The sequence below is a fragment of the Brachionichthys hirsutus genome, chromosome 3 (genome assembly GCF_040956055.1).
Source record: "Brachionichthys hirsutus isolate HB-005 chromosome 3, CSIRO-AGI_Bhir_v1, whole genome shotgun sequence".
Lineage (NCBI taxonomy): Eukaryota > Metazoa > Chordata > Actinopteri > Lophiiformes > Brachionichthyidae > Brachionichthys > Brachionichthys hirsutus.
Window position 1 is genome coordinate 4,122,869 of NC_090899.1, and position 27,924 is coordinate 4,150,792.

General features: G+C 39.5%; 1 protein-coding gene across 1 annotated transcript; it reads left to right on the forward strand.

Moving 5' to 3' along the window:
• The first annotated feature begins 368 nt into the window (after positions 1-368).
• LOC137914155 (hemicentin-1-like) lies at positions 369-20,515 on the forward strand. The gene is made up of 27 exons (XM_068757765.1): positions 369-417; positions 1,372-1,644; positions 1,733-1,938; positions 2,485-2,518; positions 4,423-4,743; positions 4,895-5,170; positions 5,305-5,550; positions 9,205-9,314; positions 9,363-9,525; positions 9,837-10,115; positions 10,205-10,468; positions 10,720-10,992; positions 11,081-11,332; positions 11,537-11,581; positions 13,608-13,928; positions 14,080-14,355; positions 14,490-14,735; positions 14,840-14,898; positions 16,265-16,322; positions 16,776-17,096; positions 17,537-17,815; positions 17,931-18,194; positions 18,479-18,757; positions 18,859-19,128; positions 19,350-19,628; positions 19,759-20,006; positions 20,450-20,515. Exons 1-27 carry the CDS (start codon positions 369-371, stop codon positions 20,513-20,515), a joined length of 5,757 nt encoding a protein of 1,918 aa, XP_068613866.1.
• The last annotated feature ends 7,409 nt before the right edge of the window (positions 20,516-27,924 follow it).

The window sequence follows — 27,924 nt, forward strand, 5'->3', positions numbered from 1 at the left end:
ATTCAACAGCTTAGAGAAAGTCGCATTATCCCTATAGCCCTAACGTTTTTGTGAGTAGTGTATATTTAGTCGTTGTAAAAAGTTGAGTTACTATTTCTGAAACTCCCTAAATATGATCGACAATGGTCTTTTTCTGTTGGCTTGGCTGCATCATTAATGATCAACACAGCGATGCTTGATACCAGCATGGGGACCTTGTTCCTCATTCGTCAGGAATGAGGATGAGAAAATCCCCATGGCGCTTCCTGATCTTGTCTTCATGTACAAAAGAATCCACTTCTGAATTGCTGCACTGAAACATGCAGAAGGGGAGTGAATAGAGACGATCACCTTTATCTCCCTTTTTACTTGATGATACTGCAGATGAAATGGGAATAACTGTCAGACACTTCGTTGTCATCCTTGGAGCCATCTCAGGTGAGCTCTTGTAATTTGATGCTGCAGATTTTTTTTTAAAGTGATGGAATAAGATTCTCATTTGGTACCAATATTGAAGCAATGATACAGTCCAGTCCACATATTCAGTGGTTGCGATGCTCCTTATGCCCGCTTCCTTGTTGGACAGTGATCATTTGCAAATGGGGTCATTTAACAATAATTTGTAAGACATGATGCAACACCTAAAGTCAAGTCAATTAAATAAATAGCAAAAAATAAATGCGGTAATTTTTTGTAGCATTTCAGTTACCGGTAGGTTTAGGGGAAAAAAAAGATTAAAAGATAAAAATAATCACTGTTTGGACAAAGAATATGGTGTGCGTTGCCATTTTAGTTGGCCGGCTTGTGTTTGTGACTAAGGATATAATCCCGGTGGCCAACCTTTCCAAACATTTGCAGTTGACTCAGAGTTATTGTTGGACCTGCAACTGTGTCTTCCAGGTTTAGCCCAAGGAGCCGGGGTGCTTCCAGAAACTCCCCTGAATGGATGTGTGGGAGGGACCGTGATGTTCACGACAACAGTGACTCCAACAGAAACACAGTTTTTCACAGTGGAATGGAAATTTGGTGATAAAGCTATATTCTATTTCAATGCTAAGAACACAACCGGACCAGAATATGAAGGCAGGATCAGAGTTTTTATGTCTACTGGATCTCTGGAGCTCAGGAATCTGTCTTTTAATGACATTGGAGAATACAGTCTTATTATTACACCAGTTGGAGCGCCATTAATCCAAAGAAGCACCAGACTGACTGTTTATGGTGAGAAAAACACTTCACATGCTGTATTGTTCTCCTGACTGGCTGGAAAGAGTGTGCTCAGAAAATGAATAAATAATAATCATTGTGTTTTTGAATATTTTATGTTTAGAATGTATTTATATTATATATATTATTACATAAGAGTCTGATTTTGTTCCCCTTTTCAAACAGAGATAATATCAGGTGTCTTCATCACATCATCAACCAGCCTGACCATTGAGGGCAACGCCGTCAACTTAACCTGCGAGGCCATTGGGTCTGTATTTACCAGAACGTGGATGAAGGACGGCTCAGAACTGGTTCTGACCGACAGCATAATGTTTCACGATGGGAACAGAGTGCTGTCATTCAGCAGAATCAATAGAGGAGACAGTGGAGAATATTTCTGTAACGTCAGCAGCCCTGTCAGCAGCGAAGGAACAATTTACAGCATGCTCGTTAACCGTAGGTGACAAAATATATAATGCATTTAATTACTGTTCATGAAATCTGCATATATGCATCATTTCATTTCTGTTTGTCTGTTTTTCAGATGGGCCACATAATGTTAACATCACAGGTCCAAGTGAGATACAGCTGGGCAAGACCTTAGCATTAAGCTGCTCCGCCGAGTCCAGACCACCTGCAAGTTTCACCTGGAAACAGAATGGGACAGTGATACACAATTCTGCTGTGTTCACCAAAAATATCACAGATATGTCTGACGATGGCGTCTACACCTGCCAAGCCATGAATAATGTAACTGGGAGAACATTATCAGCGGAGCATAAATTGACTGTAACAGGTAACAGGATGGTGCAGATTACAAATTTAGGATTAGTGTTAACCTTATATTACTCACGAGGCCAATGAACCGTCCAAAGTCTGGCATCACACTTATTATAAAATAAATAGCTACAGGTCTGACATAGATGCAGACAAAAATATATATTTTTGTTTGTTTTGGGGGGAAGGCCATATCCTGCAAGGCCATTGGCTATGAATTTATTTTTACTTCAGGTAATTCATTATTACTATGTCGCTCTTCTGGACCCACAAATAATTTTACAAATCTTAATTTGAGCTCCCAAAGGCCCACTAGCAAAGATTGACGTGTAAAATACATGTATTTCCCCGGTAAGCATAAACTTTAGGATGGCATGTTTGCTAATGCTACGTGCATTCTCAGCATTGACCTCCCATACAGGAATGTTGTTGTATGAACAGGTATGATGAGAAAGCCAGACTGTCTGGCTGGCTGCGTCGTGGGAATCGTGATCTTATGTTTGATCATCCTTGGAGCAGGTGTTGGTGGAGGGCTCTACATTTACAAAAGGAGGTAAGTTGGCAGGTCAATGTTTTTTTTTTTTGTCAGGTTTGGACCCAAACGTGCAGGATCTTTGGGTGAATGTATCCAGCCGGGAATTGAGGAATCAGGTTGGAATTCCGAAGGCCAGCAAGTTGAAAGCAGGAAACAGTAACTCTTTTCTTTTTAACGAAACGCTCCGGTTCAACTAAGGGTGACTCACCTATGCTGCCCTACCTTGTCTCCCATGTAGGTTCTGTTTACAATCCTAACACTGACATCATAAGAATGATCTGGTATTGTCATTTCACAGTAGTATTGGATTATGTGATCACATTTTAACAATTTGTTTTTCTTTTAGAATCAAAAAGAAATCCCCACCACAAGCTGGTAATAAATACTATTGGTCTGCTTTTACTTCATATAAACATCAAATGTTTCACTTGTCTGAAGTACTTTTTTGTTTTTTGCAGAAGAACATGTTTATGAGGAGACTTCTGTAGTATATGAGAACATTTAAGCATTTAGGTACAGTTTGAATGCATTCTTGGATTTTGCAAAAATAAATCTGTATATGTTTTGTAGAATGAATCATGTGTGGAAATAAATACTCTTTCCAATGAGGTTAAATGATCATTTTCTCTGTCTGCTGATAGGAGTGAACAAAAGCCACATGGGATTTTTGGCATGCTGCAGAAGAGGACTTAAATTTGGGATTGCTATGGATAACAAGGAGTTTCCAACTCTCAAGGATTAGTAAAGTATATTTGTGTTATCATCAGGCACTGAACAACATAAACGTGTTGCAGTCACAGACCACTTGGAGGCAGAATACTCAACATTATCGCAGAATTCTTCTTCACGACGAAGAGCAGACAGACTCGTATTTAACCATACAGTAGAGCAAAACAATTGCATTCCAGGCCACCTGTTAAAATAAAGTCAAATACTCTCTTTTACCTCCTTTTTTATCTGTTTTCTGCTTCATTTCTTTTTTAAATTGATGTGTTTTATTTAAATAAAACAAGATAAATGCATTTAAACCTAAAGCAAAGAGTTTAAACAAGATAATGTGCGGCTGAGTTGAGTGACTTTAATAATCGAATAATTGTTTATGTATGACAAATGAAACATTTAATGTTTTCAGACCTTTGTATATTAAATTATCAGCTGGCGTCTCATGCGGGGTGCACCCCGCCTCTCGCCTGTAGCCAGCTGAGATAAGCTCCAGCAACACCCTCAACACCCTGTTCTGTGAAGCAGCAGAAGAAGAGACGATTACGCTCAAGAAGATGAATAATGATCATTATCATAACCATCATTAACTCATTCAGTGCCAGGTTTCGATCATTTTGACTTGTCTTTCAAGACCCACAGAATCTCGTATTCTGTGACTATGGAAACACCTAACCGACCAAATGTCATCCATGTTTTAACTTCTAAGACACATGACCCTAAGTTATGGAACTGGGAAAGGTCATGTAGCTTAACAGGCACATATAGTTGTAAACATGACTGCCAACTCATAGTCTAGCTCCTAAAACGTCTAAAAGAATGCGGCAACTGTGAGTGAAGTGAAGTGTAAGTGAATCATTGATCAGTTGTGTTTCGTTTGCGTGCCATTTAAGTTTGGCGAGCCACAATCGGAGAAGGTTAATTGAGGTAATGATCAATGATCAGATTTCTTCATACGATCCGTGTCATTTATTGCACATAATTACAGGGACTCTTAATCAGTTTCTGCACAAACACAGAGTGTAGAAGGTCAGGCAACATTAGCGGAGCACCAGACTGAGTAATACACCATGAAATATACATTTCTCAGGTCGACCATACTTGTGTTCCTCTCCTCAGGTAAGACATCTATAATGGGTTTACCTTCATACGTATCATCCGTGTTATCTTCAATGTGAACAACTCTCGTTGTTTGTCAGCAGGTCTTTGCCGGGGGGCCGGTATACTCCCTGACTCACTCCGAGGGGCAGTGGGAGACAGCGTCACCTTCAAAACCTCTGTAACACCGGCCGCTGAACCGTTCCTGGCATTGATTTGGAGCTTCAATGGCACCATCGATGTGATAACCTTAACCAGTGTGGAGCAGGTGGGAAAAGGCTACGAAAACCGGGTCAGTCTGGATGGCACGACCGGCTCGCTGGTGCTGAGCAACTTGACTGAAAACGACAGTGGAACGTATGATTTAATGATCATCCCACATGGAGCTGCTCCTATTCAAGGATCCGCTAAACTGGACGTTTATGGTGAGTGAGATTTATTGATCCGACACTGAAGTTTGGATTAATATTTACTACTACTACACTTGTACTGCTACAGTACTGTACACTATTTGCCCGCATCGCAGGTGTGGAGCAAGTTTCTTAATATCCCTTTATTCATATTTGTTTTCAACAGCAAACGTGCCAAAGCCCACCCTGACCTGCCCCACAGAAAACCTAATAGAAGGCAAAACCTCCGTGAAGCTAACCTGCGATTCCGACGGCGCCGTGTCCGCCAGAGTCTGGATGAAAGACGGCCAGCCTCTGGTTTCCGGAGGGAGATTTACGTTCTACGAAGGCAACAGAGTGCTGTCTGTCAGCCCTGTGCACAGGAATGACACCGGAGAGATTACTTGCAATGTCAGCAATAGATTGAGTTCTGACATAGCCAGATGCCAGCTTGAAGTCTACTGTAAGTACTGTGCTGTATTTTACTTTACGATGTCATGTTTTTAAACATCAATACGTTTTAGTATGTATGAGTTTGACGTCTGTCAGACATTTCGATTGATGTCGGATCAATGTCTTCCTTTCTCATTTGTTAAGATGGACCCGACAATCCAATAATCAATCAGACCCCAATAGGAGCAGAGCTTGAAGACAGCGTCGTCCTCAGCTGCTTTGCAAACTCCCTGCCCAAAGCAAATTTCTCCTGGAGGTTCAAACACATACAGATGCACGGATTCATGCATTACATCCACGAGATGAGGATGTGGGATTTGGGGGGATACACCTGTACCGCCAAAAACGCGATCACTGGGCTGGAAGCCTCTGCGTTTCACTTTCTGAGTGGTATTTGAGCTCTCCTTTATATCACTCTGGTTTCGTTATACTGCTGTGTGATTGTGGATGATTGAAAAGACAGAGTAATGTTGTTGTTTTTTCTTCTGGTCTAGACTCCTCCACTCCCATCAGTGGTTCTATGTCCATATTGGTTTGCACTGTCCTGACCTCTGTGCGACTCTTGTTGGTCTAAAGACTTCATCGTGGAAATACATGTTATGCATGCTTGGTCATATCAATCTATCTGGGTCTAACATTGTAATTGTCTCTCTGTAGAGAGACAATTAAAAATAAGTGTGTGAACGATGACAAATTATAATCAATGTTCCTTATTTAGTTTTTGTCAACACAATTAATTTATAATATTTGTCATCACTATTTAAATATGATTAATGACAAATGTAAGACTTTTTTCTTTTTTAAATATGTCATTGTGTAATTATCATTGACTGTGGGACTGTCACATTGTATTAAGAGAAAAAAGTAGAATTTGTCTTTGCTTTCTTGACAAATTTACCTTTGTAATATTTAGGGCATTCTGACTGTTCAGGTGTTACGTGACTGACCTGGCAAAGTGACTGACGCCTGATAACATCTTATCAAACCACCATAATAAACTCCTATTGAAATTCTTTATCAAGTTCTGTTGTGCATTAATGAATGTTGTTCCACAAGGGCATGGTCATGCACTGCCATCAATCATTTTGATTATCCTGCCTTCAATGTATATTCAAATATCTTGATATAATCCCAATGGATTTTAAAGAACAGTAACTTTTATTTTTCAGTAGGCAGTAAATGGGCAGAATAAAGTTTCCTCTGGGGTTTCTGAGGCAGTGCATTTATCACCACAAACAACACATAAACCACTTAAACATACAAACATAACAATAAAATGGATATCAGTGTTATTGGTATATAATCATCACGCTGTTGTAAAGTCATCACATCAGTGTAATATACTTTCCAGGTCGGAACACACGTTGACAAGTGCATGAGAAAATGTGCAGGAACTTGATTTATGCTGTCAGTATAAATATTTAGTCATATTAACCATGATAGATTTTTAAGGAAAATGAACTTTACATACATAAATGACACAATTAATATTAATATATCAATTAATATGTTCCCGTCATTTAAAGACACAGGCACCATGTTCTATTCATATATTTTTTAATGCAGCTTATAAAACATAAAGTAGGCTTTCAATTGTATTCAATAATAATTTTGTTTCATACATTTAATTGTGTTGTGTATGTGCAGTGTGGGTTACTTGACATTGCCTCTGGTCGGCATATGTTTGTCAGAATATAACTGCCTGTCTAATAAATATTGAGTCACATACAGTTCATGTTAAACACTTGATTCAGATAAGATTCACTCTTTTCAGAAAAATAAACAACCGCTATTTATTTGATCTTGACTACGACAGTTCCCTTTCTGTGCCATATTTAATGAGGACCGATGAGGTCCATCGTCCCTCCCCTTCTGCCCCACACACTGTAGTAATCAGCACCTCCAGTCTGAAAGCACTTTCTACACGCTTACAGACAGCAGGAGATATGGAGACGTCTGTGAAGCTTCTGATCGTTCTCGGAGCCATCTCAGGTGAGCTCGTACCATTCTAGCTTCAAGTGCAGCTCTTCCACGAGGGCACAATTATCCAGGTTGTGCAGCTAGATTTTAAAAACCAGAACTTGGGATGTTGTTCTTAATGCAGCGACTCTCCAGCGTAGGTCACACAAACTCCAAAGAGCAAAGTCTTTAAATGCAACCTTATTAGAACATACAGAAATGATGCAGCATAGTTACCTTATTTATTTTAATGATAATGATTTTGATTTTGATAGCAATGTCATGCATGCAATCTCATATGTAATTATTAAATGGCTCTTGTCTCGATCAAGCTAGTAGGGTAGTACTGTTATATAATGCTTTCATGTTAAATCAATAATCAGTTTGAGTTACCTTAGATTACACATAACCTTAAATCATCATGACAACAATTGTTGTTTCTCTGTTGCTGTCATATCTGACCCTAGAATTAAATGTTCTTTTAAGTCTTCAGTCGTGGAACCAATTGTGCTCTTCCATTGCGAGGCGTCCTACAGTGTGTATTGTTCTTTTTTTTTTTTATTTACCTTCACTATTTATTGTACTTAATAAATAGTGACAATAAAGTGCTATTCTATTCTATTCTATTCTATTCTATAACAGGATGAATTTCCCATCGCCCTGTATTCTGAATGCAGCTCTTACTAAACCAACTTGATATTACTTGGAACTAATAATTAATAATAAGTAATCTACTCCTGGTACAGGAACCCAGTTAGTGCGCTTTTACCACAGGAGGGCGACGTCTTGCAGCTTCAGGGCTTGCGCGCTTGCTGGGTTTCTACAGCCGGTGCGGAAATCAACGCGCACGTAACTGCGTCCACAGAGGCGCATAGTTAGTACCTCTCAGAGTCCTGCAGGACAGCTCGAGGTTTAATAGAGGATTAAATCGGCCGCCATGGCGCTCCTAACTTTACTTTGGCTCGTCCTCGCGTCTTTTACAGGTAAATCGAAGCTCTTCGATGACGCGCGCAGAAATGTTTGCCCAACAGGGAGACCTGATCAATTAATGGAATAAATTAAATAATCAAAAGGCAGATTGTTGTTTTATTCAGTCGAGTTTCGTCAGCCGGTAATAATGTGACTTTAGGAATAACTCTCTTGATAGATCAAATTCCGTTTTCTGTTGCGTTACATATTTATTGGAATGGATTCACGTTTGAAAATAGTTTGCTGAAAATACCATCTGCTTCGCATGCGTTATTACTAAAATTATTATTAATATTATTAGCATTATTATTATTGAGTGGCTTTCAAGAATTATATCTACATTGTCCCAGATGCATATTTTACAAAGTTCTCAACCGACAGGTTCCTCTTTTTGAAACCCCCAAATTTACCCGAAATGCAAAGATTACACCCTTTCCCATGTAATCAGTTACTACAGAGATGTAAAGCAGAAGCATCGGAGTATAAAGATCCTCCTTTTTCCGTTGTGCCAGTTAGGTTGTAAAATGTAACAAAAACAAAAAAAATACAGAACTGCAAAACAGACATTCACAGGGGAATGCACAACTCCTCTCAGACTTTTCCGCATCACTGTTACCATGACTACAAACACATATCACAAGAAGCACAAGTCTTATAAAGTATGTGTAACATATATATATGTATCTAAATGAAGACTAATTCCCTCTTCATAAATACATTTTAATATACATGTTAGTATTCAATAAAGCTGGATTACCGGGCAGTTCCAAAATACATAGAATGGTTAAGCCACTATAAATGTTGTCCATTTATATTAAAAAATAAAAATATCCATGGATATTCTCTCAGGGCTAAAGTTAGAGGAATTGAACCAACAATCACTCCCAGTAATTTCACTCATATGACTTGTTGAGTCGATTTATTTCGGTGCTACAGGGATATTTCTAACAAACTACTGTATAAAATAAAACCATGGCATCTCCGTTGGTTAACAATTTATTTTCATCATTAATGAAGGTTGTATTTGTGACTAAGGATATCATCCCAGTGGTCAACTATCCCAAACATTTGCAGTTGACTCAGAGTTATTGTTGGACCTGCGACTGTGTCTTCCAGGTTTAGCCCAAGGAGCCGGGGTGCTTCCAGAAACTCCCCTGAATGAATCTGTTGGAGGGTCCGTGATGTTCACGACAACAGTGACTCCAACAGAAACACCGTTTTTCGCAGTGGGATGGAGATTTGGTGATAAAGCTATATTCTTTTTCAATGTTAAGAACACAACCGGACCAGAATATGAAGGCAGGATCAGAGTTTTTATGTCTACTGGATCTCTGGAGCTCAGGAATCTGTCTTTTAATGACAGTGGAGAATACAGTCTTGTTATTACACCAGTTGGAGCGCCAATAATCCAAGGAAGCACCAGACTGACTGTTTATGGTGAGAAAAACACTTCACATGCTGTATTGTTCTGTATTTATCAATCTCCTGTTTATCTACTTGTTGTATTCTATCTATATTTTACTACTTTTTTAAGCATTGTATTAGGGAGCTTGTTATACAAGCATTTATTTGCTTGTGCTCGTGACAATAAAGTCTTGGTTGATTGATTGATTCTTCTCTAGACTGAATTTAGATTATGTTAAGAAATTAAGCAACAAAAATTTGTTTTCTCTGTAAAAAAAATAAAATATTTTTTTTTCAATCTATGTTTGAGTCCTGATCCTTTTCCTGTTTATTTCAACTTTCAGAACCAGTCTCTAATGTGGTGCTCACTGCCAGCAGCACAGACTTGGTGGAGTTCAACAGTACCGTCCGTCTGTCCTGCTCCTCCTATGGGTCGTCCCTCTCCTTCCTGTGGATGAACGGCAGCTCTGAGGTTACATCCGGTGACAGAGTTCAGATCACCGATGGGGGTTCTACTCTCACTATAGTCAGCGTGAGCCGCTACGACCAGGGACCATTCAGGTGTCTGGTGTCCAATCCTGTCAGTGACGGTACCAGTGGTCCAGTAAACCTCTCCATCAGCTGTGAGTTAAACATGCCAAATGACCTTCTTCATGCAAATAACATCACAGTTTGTGATGTGTTCACTGTTCTCTTTCTTCAATGCATTCAGACGGCCCAGAAAATATTACTTTGACATCTTCTGTCCAAGAATACACTAAGAATGGGTCAAATGTTATCCTGTCCTGCTTGGCTGTCTCCAAACCTCCGTCCCAGTTTTACTGGTTTCTGAATGGAGATAAACTGCCTGATACTGGACCAGAGCTCAAGCTGGTGAATGTGCAAGTAAATCAGAATGGAAACTACAGCTGTCAGGCCTTTAACCAGAAAACTGGCATATATGGAGACTCTCAGCCTTCACCATTGACTGTGTTGGGTAAGTTTGAATGAAAGGGTCTCTACAAGGTAGTATAGATAAAGTTGGGATTGGGTATTCACCTGTGAAAAAAAATATATGTATATGTTTTTTATTTAAAATGCTTCTGCAGAGTTTGCACAGACGTCACAAACTGGGGGCAATCATTAAATACCACACAGTCACAGTGAAAGTGTAGATGAGCGTTTAATTCTGTGGTTACTCTATCAACTCTTAGCACCTCGGTTACTTTTGTTCCCCTTTTCAAACAGAGATAATATCAGGTGTCTTCATCACATCATCAACCAACCTGACCATTGAGGGCAACGCCGTCAACTTAACCTGCGAGGCCATTGGCTCTGTATTTACCAGAACGTGGATGAAGGACGGCTCAGAACTGGTTCTGACCGACAGCATAATGTTTCACGATGGGAACAGAGTGCTGTCATTCAGCAGAATCAATAGAGGAGACAGTGGAGAATATTTCTGTAACGTCAGCAGCCCTGTCAGCAGCGAAGGAACAATTTACAGCATGCTTGTTAACCGTAGGTGACAAAATATAAAATGCATTTAATTACTGTTCATGAAATCTGCATATATGCATCATTTCATTTCTGTTTGTCTGTTTTTCAGATGGGCCACATAATGTTCACATCACAGGTCCAAGTGAGATACAGCTGGGCAAGACCTTAGCATTAAGCTGCTCCGCTGAGTCCAGACCACCTGCAAGTTTCACCTGGAAACAGAATGGGACAGTGATACACAATTCTGCTGTGTTCACCAAAAATATCACTGATATGTCTGACGATGGCGTCTACACCTGCCAAGCCATGAATAATGTAACTGGGAGAACATTATCAGCGGAGCATAAATTGACTGTAACAGGTAACAGGATGGTGCAGATTACAAATTTAGGATTAGTGTTAACCTTATATTACTCACGAGGCCAATGAACCGTCCAAAGTCTGACATCACACTCATATAAGATAAATAGCTACAGGTCTGACATAGATGCAGATGATGTGTTTTATGATGGGACTGTTCTTTGTAAAAACTCTATCTTTGTCATTTTTATTCTTCCCATCTCAGGCAGGACATCACGTTCTTTGAGTGATGGGCATATCATTGGAATATGTATCGCATGCATTGCCGTCTTTGTGATTGCATGTTTACTCATTTTTCTATGGAAGTAAGTGGCTTTATGACGATATTATAAATAATTTCTGTCATCAAAATTAAAGCCAATTTAACAGCTCAGCATTTACAGACTTATACCAAAAGCTTATTTTTAACAGTAACATTTACCTTAGCAATGTTTTTTTTTTATTATTATTATAATATTTTTGCAGATTCTGTGTAATCCAAATTTTAGGCCTATGTTTTTACTTTTTCCTGTATTTTCATATTTCATACTTTTTTTAAATTAACACATTTGGACTGATGGTCGAAATGTCTTTAGTTTTACTAATACACTGATATTGGATGAAATATTGGATATGCTTTATGAAACTGCAATTATCATCACTAAAAAGGAGTAGTATTGGATTATGTGATCACATTTTAACAATTTGTTTTTCTTTTAGAATCAAAAAGAAATCCCCACCACAAGCTGGTAATAAATACTATTGGTCTGCTTTTACTTCATATAAACATCAAATGTTTCACTTGTCTGAAGTACTTTTTTGTTTTTTGCAGAAGAACATGTTTATGAGGAGACTTCTGTAGTATATGAGAACATTCAAGCATTTAGGTACAGTTTGAATGCACTATTTGGATTTTGCAAAAATAAATCTGTATATGTTTTGTAGAATGAATCATGTGTGGAAATAAATACTCTTTCCAATGAGGTTAAATGATCATTTTCTCTATCTGCTGATAGGAGTGAACAAAAGCCACATGGGTTTTTTGGCATGCTGCAGAAGAGGACTTAAATTTGGGATTGCTATGGATAACAAGGAGTTTCCAACTCTCAAGGATTAGTAAAGTATATTTGTGTTATCATCAGGCACTGAACAACATAAGCGTGTTGCAGTCACAGACCACTTGGAGGCAGAATACTCAACATTATCGCAGAATTCTTCTTCACGACGAAGAGCAGACAGACTCGTATTTAACCATACAGTAGAGCAAAACAATTGCATTCCAGGCCACCTGTTAAAATAAAGTCAAATACTCTCTTTTACCTCCTTTTTTATCTGTTTTCTGCTTCATTTCTTTTTTAAATTGATGTGTTTTATTTAAATAAAACAAGATAAATGCATTTAAACCTAAAACAAAGAGTTTAAACAAGATAATGTGCGGCTGAGTTGAGTGACTTTAATAATTGAATAATTGTTTATGTATGACAAATGAAACATTTAATATTTTCAGACCTTTGTATATTAAATTATCAGCTGGCGTCTCATGCGGGGTGCACCCCGCCTCTCGCCTGTAGCCAGCTGAGATAAGCTCCAGCAACACCCTCGAGCCGTACTTCTGTGAAGCAGCAGAAGAAGAGACGATTACGCTCAAGAAGATGAATGATGATCATTATCATAATCATCATTAACTCATTCAGTGCCAGGTTTTGATCATTTTGACTTGTCTTTCAAGACCCACAGAATCTCATATTCTGTGACTATGGAAACACCTAACCGACCAAATGTCATCCATGTTTTAACTTCTAAGACACATGACCCTAAGTTATGGAACTGGGAAAGGTCATGTAGCTTAACAGGCACATATAGTTGTAAACATGACTGCCAACTCATAGTCTAGCTCCTAAAACGTCTAAAAGAATGCGGCAACTGTGAGTGAAGTGAAGTGTAAGTGAATCATTGATCAGTTGTGTTTCGTTTGCGTGCCATTTAAGTTTGGCGAGCCACAATCGGAGAAGGTTAATTGAGGTAATGATCAATGATCAGATTTCTTCATACGATCCGTGTCATTTATTGCATATAATTACAGGGATTCTTAATCAGTTTCTGCACAAACACAGAGTGTAGAAGGTCAGGCAACATTAGAGGAGCACCAGACTGAGTAATACACCATGAAATATACATTTCTCAGGTCGACCATACTTTTGTTCCTCTCCTCAGGTAAGACATCTATAATGGGTTTACCTTCATACGTATCATCCGTGTTATCTTCAATGTGAACAACTCTCGTTGTTTGTCAGCAGGTCTTTGCCGGGGGGCCGGTATACTCCCTGACTCACTCCGAGGGGCAGTGGGAGACAGCGTCACCTTCAAAACCTCTGTAACACCGGCCGGTGAACCGTTCCTGGCATTGATTTGGAGCTTCAATGGCACCATCGATGTGATAACCTTAGCCAGTGTGGAGCAGGTGGGAAAAGGCTACGAAAACCGGGTCAGTCTGGATGGCACGACCGGATCGCTGGTGCTGAGCAACTTGACTGAAAACGACAGTGGAACGTATGATTTAATGGTCATCCCACATGGAGCTGCTCCTATTCAAGGATCCGCTAAACTGGACGTTTATGGTGAGTGAGATTTATTGATCCGACACTGAAGTTTGGATTAATATTTACTACTACTATACTTGTACTGCTACAGTACTGTACACTATTTTCCCGCATCGCAGGTGTGGAGCAAGTTTCTTAATATCCCTTTATTCCTATTTGTTTTCAACAGCAAACGTGCCAAAGCCCACCCTGACCTGCCCCACAGAAAACCTAATAGAAGGCAAAACCTCCGTGAAGCTAACCTGCGATTCCGACGGCGCCGTGTCCGCCAGAGTCTGGATGAAAGACGGCCAGCCTCTGGTTTCCGGAGGGAGATTCACGTTCTACGAAGGCAACAGAATGCTGTCTATCAGCCCTGTGCACAGGAATGACACCGGAGAGATTACTTGCAATGTCAGCAATAGTTTGAGTTCTGACATAGCCAGATGCCAGCTTGAAGTCTACTGTAAGTACTGTGCTGTATTTTACTTAACGATGTCATGTTTTTAAACATCAATACGTTTTAGTATGTATGAGTTTGACGTCTGTTAGACATTTCGATTGATGTCGGATCAATGTCTTCCTTTCTCATTTGTTAAGATGGACCCGACAATCCAATAATCAATCAGACCCCAATAGGAGCAGAGCTTGAAGACAGCGTCGTCCTCAGCTGCTTTGCAAACTCCCTGCCTAAAGCAAATTTCTCCTGGAGGTTCAAACACATACAGATGCACGGATTCATGCATTACATCCACGAGATGAGGATGTGGGATTTGGGGGGATACACCTGTACTGCCAAAAACGCGATCACTGGGCTGGAAGCCTCTGCGTTTCACTTTCTGAGTGGTATTTGAGCTCTCCTTTATATCACTCTGGTTTCGTTATACTGCTGTGTGATTGTGGATGATTGAAAAGACAGAGTAATGTTGTTGTTTTTTCTTCTGGTCTAGACTCCTCCACTCCCATCAGTGGTTCTATGTCCATATTGGTTTGCACTGTCCTGACCTCGGTGCGACTCTTGTTGGTCTAAAGACTTCATCGTGGAAATACATGTTATGCATGCTTGGTCATATCAATCTATCTGGGTCTAACATTGTAATTGTCTCTCTGTAGAGAGACAATTAAAAATAAGTGTGTGAACGATGACAAATTATAATCAATGTTCCTTATTTAGTTTTTGTCAACACAATTAATTTATAATATTTGTCATCACTATTTAAATATGATTAATGACAAATGTAAGACTTTTTTCTTTTTTAAATATGTCATTGTGTAATTATCATTGACTGTGGGACTGTCACATTGTATTAAGAGAAAAAAGTAGAATTTGTCTTTGCTTTCTTGACAAATTTACCTTTGTAATATTTAGGGCATTCTGACTGTTCAGGTGTTACGTGACTGACCTGGCAAAGTGACTGACGCCTGATAACATCTTATCAAACCACCATAATAAACTCCTATTGAAATTCTTTATCAAGTTCTGTTGTGCATTAATGAATGTTGTTCCACAAGGGCATGGTCATGCACTGCCATCAATCATTTTGATTATCCTGCCTTCAATGTATATTCAAATATCTTGATATAATCCCAATGGATTTTAAAGAACAGTAACTTTGATTTTTCAGTAGGCAGTAAATGGGCAGAATAAAGTTTCCTCTGGGGTTTCTGAGGCAGTGCATTTATCACCACAAACAACACATAAACCACTTAAACATACAAACATAACAATAAAATGGATATCAGTGTTATTGCTATATAATCATCACGCTGTTGTAAAGTCATCACATCAGTGTAATATACTTTCCAGGTCGGAACACACGTTGACAAGTGCATGAGAAACTGTGCAGGAACTTGATTTATGCTGTCAGTATAAATATTTAGTCATATTAACCATGATAGATTTTTAAGGAAAATGAACTTTACATACATAAATGACACAATTAATATTAATATATCAATTAATATGTTCCCGTCATTTAAAGACACAGGCACCATGTTCTATTCATATTTTTTTTAATGCAGCTTATAAAACATAAAGTAGGCTTTCAATTGTATTCAATAATAATTTTGTGTCATACATTTAATTGTGTTGTGTATGTGCAGTGTGGGTTACTTGACATTGCCTCTGGTCGGCATATGTTTGTCAGAATATAACTGCCTGTCTAATAAATATTGAGTCACATACAGTTCATGTTAAACACTTGATTCAGAAAAGATTCACTCTTTTCAGCTATTTATTTGATCTTGACTACGACAGTTCCCTTTCTGTGCCATATTTAATGAGGACCGATGAGGTCCATCGTCCCTCCCCTTCTGCCCCACACACTGTAGTAATCAGCACCTCCAGTCTGAAAGCACTTTCTACACGCTTACAGACAGCAGGAGATATGGAGACGTCTGTGAAGCTTCTGATCGTTCTCGGAGCCATCTCAGGTGAGCTCGTACCATTCTAGCTTCAAGTGCAACTCTTCCACGAGGGCACAATTATCCAGGTTGTGCAGCTAGATTTTAAAAACCAGAACTTGGGATGTTGTTCTTAATGCAGCGACTCTCCAGCGTAGGTCACAAAAACTCCAAAGAGCAAAGTCTTTAAATGCAACCTTATTAGAACATACAGAAATGATGCAGCATAGTTACCTTATTTATTTTAATGATAATGATTTTGATTTTGATAGCAATGTCATGCATGCAATCTCATATGTAATTATTAAATGGCTCTTGTCTCGATCAAGCTAGTAGGGTAGTACTGTTATATAATGCTTTCATGTTAAATCAATAATCAGTTTGAGTTACCTTAGATTACACATAACCTTAAATCATCATGACAACAATTGTTGTTTCTCTGTTGCTGTCATATCTGACCCTAGAATTAAATGTTCTTTTAAGGCTTCAGTCGTGGAACCAACGTGCTACCAGACACTCTTACTGGAGCTGTTGGAGGGACAGTGATGTTCAAGACGACACTGCTTCCATCAGAAATACCATTTGTGGTAATAACTTGGAGTTTTTTCGATTTGAGTATAATAACCTCAAGCGAGTTTACGAATGTAACGCGGCCAGGATACAAGGACAGGATCACCCTTTTCAGTTCAACTGCCTCCCTCGAACTCAGGAATCTGACTCTTGGTGATAACGGTGAATACTCTGTCGTCACTGTAAGCAATTCTGCAGGAACAGAAAGAGGAAAATGCAACCTTGTCATACATGGTAAGATCTTCCATGAGTGTTTATTCACAGAAAACCTGCTCTAAATGTTCTTCATTTTAAACCACTGAATTAAATGCTAACATGTGAAATACATGAAAAATCGTGGTCAGATTTACTGTAAATTTCAATTCAACTCGAAGTTCAGCAAAATTTGACGCCACGTGACACAAAGATTCATGCATCATCAAAAATCAATGAATCCTCAAAATCAATCAATGTCAGAACCCCCAGCCAATCAGATTACTTCACATCATTCCTGCAAGTAGAGGCATGAAATTCATATTCAATTCAATTCAAATATGATTATTTGTCTAACTATTCTGATTGTGCACGGAGGCACAATCAGGGTGCAGAGAAGTAGCAGACAATCCAGAACAAGTCCAATCATTGCACCTCCATATCTGAGTCCTGATCCTTTTGCTGCTTACTTCAACTTTCAGAACCAGTCTCTAATGTGGTGCTCACTGCCAGCAGCACAGACTTGGTGGAGTTCAACAGTACCGTCCGTCTGTTCTGCTCCTCCTCTGGACCGTCCCTCTCCTTCCTGTGGATGAACGGCAGCTCTGAGGTTACATCCAGTGACAGAGTTCAGATCACCGATGGAGGTTCTACTCTCACTATAGTCAGCGTGAGCCGCTACGACCAGGGACCATTCAGGTGTCTGGTGTCCAATCCTGTCAGTAACGTTACCAGTGGTCCAGTAAACCTCTCCATCAGCTGTGAGTTACTAATTTATATGTTCACTTGTTGCAAATTCCTCCAAATCCCAGAGATTAACATTTTAAAACTGGCTAAACTGTTTATTGTTGCCTCTTCTGCCTTTTTAATTTTCAGTTGGTCCAGACAAGCTTAATCTGACGTCTCCATCACCAGATTACCTTAGGAAAGGTTCAAATGTTACCCTGTCCTGCTCGGCTGCTTCCAAACCTTCTGCCCAGTTTTACTGGTTTCTGAATGGAGATAAACTGCCTGATACTGGACCAGAGCTCAAGATGGTGAATTTAAAATTAAATCAGAGTGGAAACTACAGCTGTCAGGCCTTTAACCAGAAAACGATGAGATATGAACGATCGCAGCCTTTGGTTATAAATGTACTGGGTAAGTTAAACATATGTTTTAAAGGGAAACGTAAGACTCTGACAACAAAAATACAACTGTTTATAAAATCTTTATAAAACGTTTGCAGCACCAGTCCAATAATGGAAATGGTTCTCAATAAAAATTTACAGTCATGTAATCCAAGAAATACTGGCAGCTGCAGAAAACCCAGTGCTATATTAAATCTGTGTACAGACAATAGATATTTGTTATAATGATGGTATAATTGTACTTGGGCGTTTACACCACCTACTTTCATAGACATGTTTTTTTCTCTCCCACAGAGGAGGTATCAAATGTGACGGTGAATGCAAGCGCCACAGACATGTTGGAGTCCAGCGGATCCGTCCGTCTGTCCTGCTCCTCCTCTGGACCGTCCCTCTCCTTCCTGTGGATGAACGGCAGCTCTGAGGTTACAGCCAGTGACAGAGTTCAGATCACCGATGGAGGTTCTACTCTCACTATAGTCAGCGTGAGCCGCTACGACCAGGGACCATTCAGGTGTCTGGTGTCCAATCCTGTCAGTAACGGTACCAGTGGTCCAGTAAACCTCTCCATTAGCTGTGAGTTACTGTCGTGTCCATCCATGACGTTCTTTGAGTTGTTCTCTCCTATCCATATTTTATTGGTGACTGTATATATATATTTTTGTTTCTCGCTGTAGATGGCCCAGAAAAGATTTATTTGCAACGATCTCCGGAACAAGAATACTATGACGAAGGTGCAGACGTCAGCCTGATCTGCTCAGCTGACTCCAGACCTCCTGCTTTAATCAACTGGCTTCTGAACGGAGACAAGCTGTCTGGTACCGGAGCAGAGCTCAGACTGACAAACATTCAGATGGATCAGAGTGGAAACTACAGCTGTGAGGCCTTTAACAGCAGAACTTTAAGAAACCAAACATCTCAGTCAGTGGCTGTCTCCGTACAAAAATGTAAGTTTCTTCGGGAGCGCAAACTTCGACAAAGCCCTCTTAAAAAAAAACTCAGAGGTAGATCCTGATACCAATCAGCACCAATTTTCATGATGTGCTGGGCTCCATCTTTAGTGAAAGATATACAAAATTAGCACAGAACTCCGTGACTTAAAGCTGAATGCAAATGATTGACTTGACTTGACTTGAATATAGTTATATAGTTTTGTTTCCTCCCACAGCTCAAATCGCCAACGTTGTAATAACTACCAATACCACCGATCTATCAGAGTTCAAAAGCTCCGTCCATCTGCTGTGCTCTGCTTCCGGATCCTTCCCTTCTTTCCTCTGGCTGAATGGAAGCTCCAACAATACAGCAAGTGAAAGGGTTCAGATCACTAATGGAGGCTCCATTCTCTCAATAATTAACGTGACACGCTATGACCAGGGACCGTTCCTGTGCCACGTGTTCAATCATTTCAGTAAAGACACCAGCGAGCCACTGGAACTCTACATAAGCTGTGCGTTACAGTATTGTTCTCGCCTGCTCTGCATGCTAATGCTGCACCATATTCATTGCAGCTGAACACAGTTTAATTGGTGTTTAATTGTTTAATTGGTGACCTGGCTGTTTTGTGTTTTCTCACCCAGTTGGGCCAGAAAATGTGAACTTGAAGCTGTCTCCATCACAAGAACATTACGAAGAAGGATCAAATATCAGCCTGATGTGCTCAGCTGACTCTCGACCCTCTGCCCAGTTTTACTGGTTTCTGAGTGGCGATGAGCTGCCTGATACCGGACCAGAACTCAGGCTGGTGAACGTTCAGATCAGTCACAGTGGAAACTACAGCTGTCAGGCCTTCAACAACAAAACGAGCAGGAATGAAAGCGCTCCGCCTGTCGCTGTCTCCATACAAGGCATGTTTGAGTATGTTTAGATACACGGCTACAAATCCCCTTTTGATTGGGCGCTAATCGCTTTTTGCTTGCTCGCCCACAGCGGCAGTGTCCACTGTGGATGTGACGATAAACAACACGCAGATGTTCGAGTTCAGCTCCGTCAGTCTGACCTGCTCCTCTTCAGCACCATCCCTCTCCTTCCTCTGGCTGAACGGCAGCTCTGAGGTTACCGCCGGCGACAGAGTTCACCTCATCGATGGAGGTTCAAAGGTCGTCATAACTAACGTGACTCGCTACGACCAGGGACCGTTCATGTGCAACGTGTCAAATGGTGTCAGCAGTGTAATCAGCCGACCGGTGAACCTCTTCATCCAATGTGAGTTCATGGATGTTACAAAATCTTAAAAGGCATTTATTCACAGGACTGGCACATCCTCACTAGCATGCAATGCTCATGCTCCATCCCAAATCCTGCTCGCAGATTTTAGACGGGCTTCTACCAGAGTAACACAAGAGCTCACTATGCTTTATGAGCAACAACATGCCACACTATCAGAGATCGAGGCTCATATTTTATAAGTGATATGAAATGTTTGCTCATCCTACATGAATATAGACCAATGTTTATGGAATCTGACACAGTCATGTAGGTTGGAGACCACTGAATTTCATCCGGACTGGATCTGGATTGCGGATACTGTCGAGATCTGGATTTGCCCGTTTACTTATAATGGCGGCTTATTCAAAAAATCATATCTTGTAAAATATGCACTACCATGCAAAATGTCTTCTGGATCTGATCAAGAATGAGGGCAGAAAAAAAACATGACATTTTAACATTAAATGCCCATTTGTGAGGGTTGCTATGGTGACTCTTGCTGCAGGTTGATTTCTGCTCCTGCACAGCTGCGGAGGCATCGTTGAACTGAACGAGACGCACCTGTTACACATCTCACTTAATCAGCTCCTGCCTCTTTGGACCTGACTCTCTGGACAGTTCTCTGCCAGAACGTCCTCTCTGTTTCCTCAGTATTTTCAGGCTCTCCAGTTCCATGCTCTCATGGCAAATTCCCTAGTTCTATCTTTAATGCCTGAGGAGACATATCCAGTTGAGATTGGGGTAAATCTTCATAAGAAAACAATTCTGTTTTGGGACACTTTTAATAATATCTCTTTTATTTGTTAAATCTTCAAAAGCTACGGATCTGGATCCAGAAGAATCTGCCATTACTGAACGTGTGATTTTTGTGAATAACTTCTAAAATGCTAAATCCAATTGCTAAAGGTTTGTTTTCATGGTTAAGGAATCTAAAAGTATAAAGTAATTGTACGTCCATTATTTTTGGTGTAAATCACAGTGTAAGGAGACTGAGCTGCTCGGCGGGGGTCTGCGCTCTCTGGGTGCTTTTCTGGTTTACATTGTTATCAACTCTAACTGCTCATCCTTCTAGTCCAATTCTAAATGGGAAGCCTCTAGTAATGGTATACTGTACATATTAACTTGGTTGTGTTGCAGATGGGCCAGACAACGTGACCATCTCGGGACCTACATTCATACACGCTGGAGATTTCACAATGCTTTACTGCTCCGCTCCGTCTGTGCCACCGGCAGCAGTAACTTGGTTTTTTAATGACGCACAAATGCGTCTCCATGAGGCTGCGTACGTCGTGCCGTCCATCGAGCTCTCTCACGGAGGAACGTACAGCTGCTCTGCTGTGAACGCAGCAACAGGCCGGAATCAGACGGCGAGCCACCAGATAACTGTTACAGGTAGGCGGCAGCAGGAAAACCACCGCAGGAGTATAAATGTCAGTGGCACGTGATTTCAACGACAAACTGCATTTGGGTGTCTTTTCAGAATTGTCCGACTGTTCAATGGCTGCTGCGAGAGCTACATTTATAGCTGCTGGGTGTTGTCTGGGTATTGCAGTAGTCAGTGTAATACTTGTTTACTGTCTGATACGGAGGAAAAGGTGAGGATGAAACGTTTGACCTCTGTTTAAGTTGCATTAATTATTTTGTACATACAGGTATGCAAATATGAGATAAATGGCTATGAATGATGGAATTGTTGGGAATGTTACAAGCAACAGATTATTACATTTTGGTGATCCAGAAAAGCATTGTAGCTTCAACATTTATTCCTCAGTATCTCTGTTGATTATTGATCGATGTTTGCAGAATTTGACACAATCATGTAGGGTGGGGATCTCTATCTTACTGCCAAATTTCATCTGGATTCGATCCGGATTGTGGATATTATTGAGATTTCTCAAATAATGGTGGGTACACTTGTGTCTCGGCCTACTGTGCATTTAAAATTAGAAATAGAGATTTCTAACAAGCGTCATCTCATAGCTGAGTCAATTCCACATCGGAGCGTGTCAACGGATTTGTTCAAACCTTAATACCTGAGGAAACATATCCAGTTGAAATCGGGGTCAATTTTAACAACAAAACAATGTAGTTTTGGACCCTTTCAATAATGTGCTTTTTGTGAATAACTTCTAAACGAGTGATGTCAGTGTGAATCGAATTGCTAAAGGTTTGTTTTCATGGTTAATGAGTCTAAAAATATAGATAAAATAAATATAGGGCCATTATTTTTGGTGTAAATTAAAATAGAGGGGGACTGAGGTGCTTGGCGGAGGTCTGTGCTCTCAGTGCTTTTCTAGAATTAAAAATGAGACATGACTTTTTTTAATTAAAACCTTTTCTGTTAGTTGTGTGTCAACTGGAAAATGAGGGTCTGAGGTTTTACGGTTTATTAGTTTGTAGATTACTTTTTAGATTAGACTACACATTGCACAAAGGTGTATACTTTACTGACTGCTCCGCACAGGCATGACAGTCCAAATGATATTAACTGACGATACCAGTTTAGAGTTTTATGGTCTGTCTGCCTCAGCGATTGAACTTTTAAGCTTAGAATTTCCATGATGGCTCATTGTTGATCTGTTCACATAAATGCAACACACTTACTGCGGACACTTTAGAAAGCCCAAATAAAATTAACAATGCCTTGCTTTTATCATTATAGGTTCAATAGCGTTTATCCAGCTCATCGGAAAGGTCAGTATCCATCTGACCCCAGCTCTTATGGTCAAACATGAATGTGACCCAGTGGATCATGAGATTTAACAAACCCTCTGTTTTATACCATAGAAAAATTAAGTATGAAGGAGAGACGCTCAGATGTGTATAAGATATCACAAAGGGCGCACAGCGACTCGACTTCCTTCGATGGTGAGTTTGAATTAATTTGTTTCATGTCTACGCTTGTATTACTAGTTTTCAGAGTGATTATAAGATCAGCAAAGAACTAAGTGTTTAATGTCTGACAGGCTTGTAAAATATACATGCATAATTAAAAGATTAACATTTCAAAAAAAAAATCCTGTTCATTTGTATCCTATAAAAATGGCATAATTTATAAATATGCAATTTTTAATTCGCAAGTTAAACCGCTGAAAAGATGTATCGTGCTTTTCAGACTCTTACACAGGAGGTCTGCGTGTACTGTACATAAAGCAGAAATAGCATTCAAACCATGTGACAATGTGATGTCACAAATAAAACTGATAGGCCCGCCTCCAAGAAGCTGACCTCGGAATATAAATGTTGTTTTGAATGTATTATAGCATCGAATTCTCAAAATTAATTGTACAGATTGAGACACAAGCATTTATCTGCAAGAACAAAAAGAAAACCACATTTTTTATTTCTTTAATATTTAGATTAATTTACAGAAGTGTTTCAAATACTTCCATTTTGCATTAATACTGTTGCTGAAAACACCAAATCCTCCTTTAATCGCTCGTCGATGTTTCCTCTTACAGCATAAATAAAGAGAAGAAGCGATAGAAGATTTATGAAAGAATAAGACATGGTTTGTTTTTGTTTTATTTATTCACGTCAACCACATTCTGGCTCAGTCAGATGACGGATCCCGAGGACTTTTATGTCAGATACACGGATGCATTGGAACCGTTATGTAACCTGGTTTTACGATAAGTGATTGTTGTGCAAGAATGGGTCTGATATCTGTAATATAGCACGAAATCTGTAAATATTAATTCAGAGATAGCTATTTATTTAGATTGTTTGCCACAAATCAAGTGAATGAACACGTCATGTATGCTGTCCCTGGGTTTATTCAATAAACATTTTATGTAGACTTCTTCTATCACCATTTCTGTCACTAAATTGGGTTAAAAAGGGGAAATAAAAAAGTTTTTAGTTTTCATTATTTTACGGTTATCAATTTCATCAACATTTATCTTCTATTGTTTATGGGAATTCTTTGAGCTGCATTAATTGTATGAAAACTGCAATACAAAATATTTTTTGTTAATATTTAGTTCTAGTTTCATGAATTCACCCTAAACTCTGTTGAATGTTAAAAACAAAATATCTCAGTACTTTGAAATGATACAGAAGTCGTCAGACTTGTTAATAATTCTTGCCTGACTCCATAAAGTGATGTTCCAACACTCATAATTCATGTGATTAATGCTTAATGACCCTCATGCACAGAAAATAAATGGACTTTGTCTGTTGCTTATTTGTCCCTTAGAAGTGATTGAGGCGTCTTTAGAAGGCAGTCTAATCCGATGAGAGGTGAGATCTTATCTTTACTGTTATCAAAACAAGACTTCTGCAGAAGTAATCATTCATCCATACTGGTCACCAACATGTCAGGCCAAGGACGGGTTTACTGTTGGTCAAACTGAAAATGTTATTCAAGTTATTATTGAGAAAAATGTGGATATAGGAAGTACCTTCAGTGAAAATACATTTGAGCAAAAATTCTCAAATATTTGAATGCATTCAGTAAACTAGTAAAAACACAGTACAGAAATAATAATGGTATATGTAAAAAAAGAACTCCAGGTTAAATTAGCTTTTGTTTAAATATTTGATTATTCAAATCATGCCCAGGTCTCATTTCCAGGTTTTCTCAGTCTGTTTTGAAAAATTACTCAGTGTGCAGATCATTTTCAGCCATGAATTAATTCTAGTATTTGCTCCATTTCATTTCCTCAGAGCTCTCAATATTCAGAGGTAGTCAAATCAAAGAGGATGAAGTGATGCGGTTGAATACTAAATTTACCAGATTATTGGATTAGATCATGGTGGAATCTGTACACTGTACACATTCAACCCAAATTTGTATGTAAAATGTCAACGACTTAAATGACGGAGGAACTCTATATTCTGTTGTACACACCAAATAATAAGACACACAGACGCACAAATGTCATCCAAAATGACTTTTGTAATCAGATCTGAGGACTATCAGCACTTTGCCATCTTAATGTTTTCAGATTTGGTGATTCAGGTGAGTAAATTGACTAAAGCTCGAGGATTTTACGAGATGCAAAACAGTGTCTTTACTCAGCTGTAAAATATTAGCCCAGTAAACACTGACTGATAAGACTATGTGGAAGCTACACTCTGTTGAGGTCACATGCTACATAGAGAATCTCTTCTGGTGAAGAAGTAAAGCAAAGTGGAATGTAAACGTCCGTTGGGCCTTAAACGTTAAAGTGCTTGAAGAAAACCGTTGATGTGGTAGAAAGTGTAACTTCTGTGGGAAGGGAATGGAGCTCGGTGGTAGAGCGCATGCTTTGCAGGTACGATGCCCCTGGTTCGATCCCCGGCGTCTCCACGTTAGGTTTTAGAGCCTATAGGTAACTCAGTAGAGCATCAGAGTGTTGAAGACCATGTTTGTGTCGGAAGTCTTTTGATGCTCAGCGGTTTGGGAACTGGAGGGTCACCTTTTAAATCCCAGCCCAAATTATAAATATGTGTACCGACTGGGGTACTGGTGGGGTACCCTTGAGCAAGGCACCGACCCCCTCAACCTCAACTCCTCCGGGGGCGCCGGCCATGACGGCACCCTTCTCCGTGGGCTATAGGGCCCCTGCATATACAGTATATAGATGCATGTGTCAATTGTTAGAGGGGTCTACATTTTCTGTAGAAATATAATATAATTAGAAATATAATGTAGAAAAAGATAACATTGTATTTTGGAGTTTTCTAAAGAATAGAAGAACTCCTGGATTGTTTTTCTCTCTTTCTTTGAATGCTCTTTGTTTCCTTGCAATTGATCATCATAAAATATAGTACTATATATCATCAGAAACAGAACTATAATCTAAAAAAGGCATTTTGTATGTGAACAATTTGTCAAAATGTTAGAAGTGCATGGCTTTATTTTTCCAGAACTACTCCGATTTCCGTTAAGCAACGCCGGCGCTATTGACAAAGTTACGGTATTGAAAAGGGGGGTTTTGTCTAAATGTAAACTCGTCTGTCTGCTGAACAGAACTCTGACTACATACCATTTAACAACTTGGAGAGTAGCCCAAGAATCCATTCAGAGCTCATAAAACTTGCAGGGATGTAGCATGACACCATATGTTAAGAATGCATTTTTTGGTTTCTGTATTAAACCATAGTTGTGAAATAAGGCTCTGTGTATGGGACAAACTTGATTTAGCCTCACTGGGTAAGGTTTTAATAAATGAGCAGCATTAGTTTGATTTTGAAAGAGGTTAAAAGAACAAAAATAACCTAAACATTAACTTCTTGGGTGTCACAAGTTGAAATGATTTAAAGGATCAGAAAAAATACTTTTTATTGCATTGTTTTTTGAAATGAAAATAAAATCACTTAGCAGTATACAAAACAAATAAATTCACTGAAAAGTTTATTAAAATAGGAAGAATTAAAAGAGAAAACAAAATGAGAGACAATTTAATATCAACTTCAAAATGACTTTATGCTGGAGTCACCTGAAGGTGGATTTGTGTCTCCTGGAAGTCTTTGATCCTCCTCTTTAAGGAATGCTACGGCTCACTGCTATTTCCTGATAACAAACCCAAAACCACTCACTGAAACGCTCGTAAAACCCCGTGCCTCTCACCGTGACTCAGCCGCCGTCAGCATAGTTCAACTGAGTTACTTTACTAATGGGTGAGTGTTGATGATCAGCCGGTTAAAGGATCATTACTTTTGGACGCTGGCTCTTATCAGGAAGGGCAACTGTTTCCTTGTGCATTTCTTAATTAATGCACGACTAATCACAGTTCTACTTTTATATACCAGTTTTTAGATATTATTGATCAGCTTCAGCTCAGTAAGGAAATCTGGCTGCATTATTTAACGTCAGATAAACCCATTACCTGGCTATTCCATTTAATTGCCGTTAGCCAAAATTAGACACTGTCTGGAGGTAAATTTAATAATGATTGTACCGGTAACTGGCAAAATGTAAAAACAACAATGTTGTGAAATTGAATCCTTTGCCAGTGACTCAGAAAAAATATTCCATTGCTCCCAAAGTTTCCAGTTTACACTTTGTGTTGTAGAGTTGTTGTCCTTTAAATACTGCCTGACAAGAATAGAATGACTCACACCTGAGTTGAGGTAATCCCTAACTGACCCGCGGGCGTTCTGGTGTATGGACACAGTGGCTCGTAAAGCGTGCTTTACCTTTTTATTACTGAGTGAGGGGCCGGAGCTGTGCAGACGGTAAAATTCCAGGAGCACCCGTGACCCTCCTTATTTTTCACTTTGGAGAGGAGGCGATGTCACAGACGTCCTTATTCACAGAGGACAACATGCTGAGGTCTGCTGCTTGTGTGCTTCTCGTCTTATCAGGTAACACACAGAAATAAACTGCATGAATTTTGTTTCGTTGTATCAATTATCAGGATTAAGGCCACGTCACTCCTGGAATTATATTTATATTTGTTCTGTTTATTGAGGTATCTGTGCTGGTGAGGGCATCTTACCGCTGGGGCCCCTGAGTGGAGCTGTGGGAGGTGCGGTGGAGTTCACCACCACCCTGAGACCTTCAGAAAACCCATTGCTGTCAATAATATGGAACTTCAAAGGGGTGAGCA

What these genes read in the sequence shown, in the direction of transcription:
- LOC137914155 (XM_068757765.1), top strand. Translation starts at nt 369, where the DNA reads ATGGGAATAACTGTCAGACACTTCGTTGTCATCCTTGGAGCCATCTCA. An exon ending in TTCACCATTGACTGTGTTGG is followed by an intron (nt 10,469 to 10,719) that starts GTAAGTTTGAAT and finishes CTTTTCAAACAG; the next exon opens with AGATAATATCAGGTGTCTTC. An exon ending in TGCGTTTCACTTTCTGAGTG is followed by an intron (nt 14,736 to 14,839) that starts GTATTTGAGCTC and finishes CTTCTGGTCTAG; the next exon opens with ACTCCTCCACTCCCATCAGT.